The 6,000-nt window shown below is 39.2% G+C and overlaps 1 protein-coding gene across 3 annotated transcripts in view; it reads left to right on the top strand.

The window, feature by feature from the left end:
- Positions 1-217: 217 nt before the first annotated feature.
- pde10a (phosphodiesterase 10A) overlaps positions 218-6,000 on the top strand; it is a gene marked incomplete at its 3' end in the record, with an annotated part of 110,175 nt that continues 104,392 nt past the window's right edge. The window contains 1 exon segment of one of the 3 annotated variants that reach the window (XM_052572764.1): positions 218-418. Coding sequence is in view for 2 of the 3 variants with exons in the window: in XM_052572759.1 (XP_052428719.1) it covers positions 1,042-1,252 (211 nt within the window). 3 annotated transcript variants of the gene reach the window in all.

Here is a 6,000-nt window from a genome sequence, read left to right as displayed (position 1 = left end):
TTGAAAAGTGTTTTCTTGTTTTCTATCAAATTCTGGCTTTTGGGTCCAGCACAGGTTTAGTGTTCATCATTTGAGTCAATCTAAACTTTAGCCTTGGCAGCATTTGCGGAGGAGGCTACTGACGTCATCTGTCTCTTGAATGGAAACGCTCGAGCGCTGATGCTGCTGCTGATGATGGAGCCTTTATTTATACAGAACTCTTTCTGTTTCGCGCCACCAAAACACACACAGAACGTTTGCGCTCGAAAAGCTACGAAAACTAGCTCTGCGCAAAGTTTAAGTCACTTCCAACCGAGAGAGCGCATCACTCCGCGGTTTCCTAGCAACCGGATTAAGAAGTTTTGAGAAGAGCGTGCTCAACATAAGGCGAACATCGCTAACGCGTCGATGGACGGATGATCTCTGTGAAAGAGCAAAGGTACAGTGTTTTGTTCTGTCCGTCCGGTATTTGACGAGTTGGTGGTCTATTGGCGCTCTTAACTGGACCCAGACAGAAAAAGATAAATTCTCCATAGATGAGCTTTGTTTTCGCGCAGACTTGAGTTGCAGACAGCTGTGACTCCTTTCAGCTCCTTCACAAGAAGTTCACCGGCTGTAAGGCGATCTCGGCTGACTGGCAGCTGGACACAGTGGTTATTGAGATATCCAGTATATCTGAAAATGCTACTACTGATGTGTAGCACAAATACATGGTTAAAAACACCCTGTGTGTTCGTGCTTCTGCGAAGAGACGAGCGCGATTTGAGTTGCAAACTGTCAGGGATGCGTGCTTTTCTGCTTCAGTATAATCCAGGGCACACGTGATGCGCAAATCACTTTTGTAGCAACATCTCTCATTTGTCGGAGGAAAATCCGTGCGTGTTTCTTATGCTTTAAGCCGAAGCTTAACATATTTGAGGGTTTTTCGTTTTTCTTTTTTTTTTCAGTAATTCACACATCGCTTTACCAGCATCATCATTTACGCACCATGCCAACTTTTGCTCGCGTTGCGTTCGTCTCATAGTGGAGAGAATTTGAAACTGTGGACGCCTGAATGAATGAATGGGGATCGTGCTTTGTGAAGATTTCAACTGTCAACCTTTTGCCAATTGTATGTGCTTGTCCAGACAAGTGAGTGTTTATCGTCCCCATTCGTATATCCGTTTTGAGCCAAGAACAAACAGACAACAGAGAACGCGTCATATTATTCCGCCAATGTCGAAGAAACGCAAAACTCCAGACGACGGCGGCGGCGAGGATTCCCTTCAAGAAGGTATGAGCTCATTCCTCCATCCTTAGACTGGCTTCTCATTGTGGGGGCATTTCAGAAAATGTTGGACTGCACCAGCACATACATTAACATGCAGCTTACGCAGTATTTCAAAACCATTGTTGAAACTGATTTAGAAAGTACAAGCCAAAATTTACATCTTATTTCCCCCCAGATATGTTCCTCCGAATCCAGTAGGAGGAAATGATTGATACTTTAACCACCTTTTGTATTAGTTATATAATAAGGACATTCTGAACTTAGAAAACAAATGGACTGACAGAAGCTAGCTGCATAGATAGATAGATAGATAGATAGATAGATAGATAGATAGATAGATAGATAGATAGATAGATAAAGTAAAATGCATGTAACTGTGGTTGCCAGGACTTTTTAATAATAATGTTACAAGCCAAGCATTGTGCTTTTCGGAAACTGTATTTTACCGTTTCTAATCACATTTTTGGCAAGAGGGTTGTTGTACTGATTGTGATGATCAGCATCAATCTTTGCTTGTCACCAAGCAATTCAGTGACTGAAGGCTGGGGTTTGAGCAGCAGGAGTTGAGTGGCATAATGTTGTGTGATCGTTTGGTTCCAGTTCCACTACATGTTTTCCATTTACTCACTCGTGAGAGAAACCCGCTCAGAGTGTTGAAGGAGTGAGAGGAAACACTTCAAAAACTCGCCTCTTGCTGCCTGCAAAATCACACAAATCATATTTCCAATCACACACTTTCACAAACATGTTCCTCATATAGTTGTATAGAACCAATATAGTAAAAGCAAAAATACATTGTAACTGTATTAAAACTACTGCTAGTTAATCTAGACTGTAGGTAGAAGTCAACTGGTTTGGATTTTGCACTGAATTGTGTCATACAACCTAGTTATGCTGTCAGAGTCTTAACACTTTTGAGTAAAGCACTGTATTTTAAGGCCACATGGCATGCATGAGAAAGAGAACAACTTGGAGGTGGAGCACAAGAAAGCACATAGGAGCCTACTTTGGCTCCCACAGCATGAATTCCATCATTCCTTGACAAGCACGAAATGTCAAGAATTGCTTGAATAAATTATAAACACTGGATTCTTTCATAGTATCATGGCATCACAACACATTACATTTTTAATGCATCATATCAGCATAGCAGTCCATGCATGCAGTGCACTGCACTGATGTGAGCCTTTTAAGAATGTAAGCCTCTCACATGTTTTACATGGAAATGTATTATCCCAATTCATATTGTGTTTGCTGCGTGCATTTTACTAAAATCACCATAAGCATCTTTGATATTAATCCCTACAACAAAAAAAGCCAACACACAAGCTCAGCTTTGCTGCTAGCATGCATGGCTCTGTGCTCTGTGTCAGATCCATGTGAAGGTCAGGCCTCTCTCAGGGTGACTGGGAGAACACTGTCATGTTGTTTGCACACATTGTGTGACCCAACAGCAGGTTTGCTGGCTGTGTTCTATGAGTGTGAGCCAGAACGCGAGTTTCCCTTGGCTAGCACGAACGGGAAAGCAGGCACTTCCTTTAGCCTGTGGAGCATGACATCTGCGTAACTGTGCAGGCTTGTACACAGTGCTTCATGTCCATAATGATCTCACAAATAAACAATTAACAAAGACTACATAACTCCACAGTCCTTAAAAAGTTTTAAAATGCCTCTATTATGGGTTATGAATGATTCATATTTTGTTTTTGGGAGTCCTCAACAACAGGTTGACATGAATGCAAGGTCAAAAAAGAAACCTTTCAATGTCTTATAATATGCATTTATTTTCAACGACTCCCAAACAATTTGCTCAACGATTAATTTTTCCAAACCTCTCCTTTGCGTGACGCTAATCTGTGGTGATTGGTCAGACTGATCTCATTTTCATTTAATCTTGCCTGTAATGCCTGATAAAGCAGCGTTTGTGAGCACAGTACTGCTTTGTGTATGGTGTTTGTTTACATTATTTTCACCGCTCCAAAAGCGGCATGTAATGGCAAAGAATGAATTAGCATTTTTATTCAGACCAACGCAAAAAGACCAACAAGTGGGCAGGCTATATGCTAATGTTTCATGTTGACATCAACATGAAACGATTTAGGGTTCATTTTAAAAACGTCGACTCCCAGAGCTGAGTGTGCACACTTCGAAGGCCACAGACTTTGGCCTTTGAAGGGACCTCCAAAGTGGTTGAAGGACACGCCACCTTTGCAGGATTTCCTAATTGCAACACCAGAGGTTCCCGATTAGCATTCTGCCGCATAGCAATGGTGTTGGAGGAGAGTTGATGAAAGGACAAATGCCGGGAAAGTGGAGCCAGAAGCGCTCATTTTTGTTTTTATATTTTACGCCATAATGGAGGAGACAGTGATGTACCTTGGGCTTAGCCAAGACTGAGGCCAGGTAAGTTACACTGGTTTGCTGCTTCCTTTGTTGGATTACAACTTTAACTAGAATTAAAAGTTAGTGAACTAACTTTGATGTTGGCTTGGCCATCTTGGCCATGGGGCAAAAGAGCCACAGTACTTGTGTGCCCAACATTCTTGAGTTGCCCCGCTGCAAAAAAAAAATAATAATACCATAAAAAAATACACCTGCAACAGTCTTTTTCCATGGTCCCTTGCTGTTTTCTTTTTTAATAAAAAGCCTAGGCTATGATAAAAGCTACGACAGGGTTGTTTAGCTGAATGCGAAATAAGTCATGCAAAAACCATAATCTCCTAAATACCATTCAATTTAATCTTATTTTATTAGTACTGACAACATATTTTAAGTTATCACACATTACTGAAAAATTAAAGAAGGGACACTATATATAGTATACTTCGGCGAGTCAAGAGCTAAACAAAAAGTCCTGTTTCATTACAAAATACTGTAACTTTTATAAACTTTATACTATCACCACAAAATTTTAATTAATATTTATTATAAAATAAATAAAATAAATATTTCATAAAACTGAAACTTAAATATATTATTTCTATAGGCTATACAAAACAGAAAATAATAAGGCTGAATAAGCTGATCTATAGCATGTTAAATGGTGGTTGCCTGTCTATGAATGGTACACCCCTCTAAGCTCACAGAAGTGGTTTGACCCAAGTCCTCAGCAGCCAATGACATTGACCTCTTCAAACTGATTTTTAACGTGTACTTCATGTGTATTTCACGTGTATTTGACACGTGAAATACACGTTAAATACCCACAGATTTTTCACGTTAAACAACACGTATTTAACATGTTAAATAATATTGGATATAATATCGGAGTAATATAGTATTTTAAGAAGCTCTTAAAAAAATATATAAATGACTTTACCATGTTGTGCAGCGCCGATAAATAAATAATATTAAATACGTGTTGTCTACGCATGAAATACACGTATTTAACGTGTTGTTGACGCGTTAAAATTCACGTGTATTTGACCCTCTTGGCCTTCCATACACATTAGATATAATGAAGGGAGACGTGAAAAAAGGACATCGCGTTGTTTTGATATGGATTACTTTATCACAGAATATTTGTTTGGGAGCACTTGTTTAGTTTAAAAGTAGACCTGTCAAGCTTTCTATAGATATATCTGTCATGTCTCTTCGTTGAGTAGTATTCATGGAGTTACAGTTCATTTTAATGACGTGTTTGTAAATAAAGATCAGCGCAGACCAAGGCTGCAGACAGCACACCTTGTTTGTTATCTTTATTTTATAAGTGCCCAAAGTTTTGTTGTTATTATGTTTGTATCCCAAAAAAAAGTAGACCCTTTACAGATTCGATTGATGTATTGCTCTTATCTGTACGATTAAAACTGAAAGTGTAATTTAAGTAATTGTCGGGGTTATCAGGAGAAAATGACTCAAAACGCGTATATGCGTTAATCGACTCCAGAGTTAAAAGGCTGTCGTGACTTTTTTCCTTCCAGTATTCATAAAGCTGTCAAATTATTTTTCATTTTGCACACATAAACAGCCCAAAAACACCTGAATTCTGCGCTTGTTGTGTTCTAATGGGTGGATTAGTGCATCTGCTGTGATATTATTTTCGGAAGCTCTTAAAAAATGCTGATGAAGCGCTCATTTCTCTCTAGTCTTTCTCTCTGTTCTTTGACCAGAGACATAATTTATTAATGAGATCTGACCCAGTAATAATAACATATGTTGGTTAATGTTATTATGTTGGTTTAACATTATGTTGTCAGTGTGAATGAAATGTGTAGCCTATTTATTTGTCCGATCTCGCCCCGAAACGCGGCTGTCATGTGGACTTCAAGTGTTCAGAGAAATACATTGCGAGCTCGCCGACATTTGGCTGCCGCGAATATATCATGTTATTACTTTAAACAGTTCAGAAACATCTGAATTTAGCTCTTGGTGTGTTCTAACGTGTGGATTGCGTGCAATCGCCTTTTAAAAGGTCTTAAATAAGAATGAATTCGCTCGTTGTGAGCTCCGTGGAGACAGTGCCTGAGCTGAGCAGCAGCAATTCTTCTCTCATCTTTCTGACTGCTCTCTGCCCAGAAATCAATTATTAATGAGCCCTGACCCCTGTAATAATCAGATATGTTGGTTTAGCTTGTCAGTTTGAGGCAAATTGTATTATTTACTTGGTATTTTTAACCGGTTTAAAAGTGAAACAAACTCGACTCCTCCCAATCTCTCCCGGGTATTGCAACGGGTAGGCTATTGCAACTAGGGGCGCAATTTTTCTCAGACAATGTAAGTCTATGGGTAATGTATTTTTACATTTAAAAATT

This window comes from Carassius gibelio, chromosome B13, assembly GCF_023724105.1.
Source record: "Carassius gibelio isolate Cgi1373 ecotype wild population from Czech Republic chromosome B13, carGib1.2-hapl.c, whole genome shotgun sequence".
NCBI classification, from domain to species: Eukaryota; Metazoa; Chordata; class Actinopteri; order Cypriniformes; family Cyprinidae; genus Carassius; species Carassius gibelio.
The sequence above is the reverse complement of the archived record's forward strand: the minus strand, read 5'-3'. Positions and strand labels throughout refer to the sequence as shown.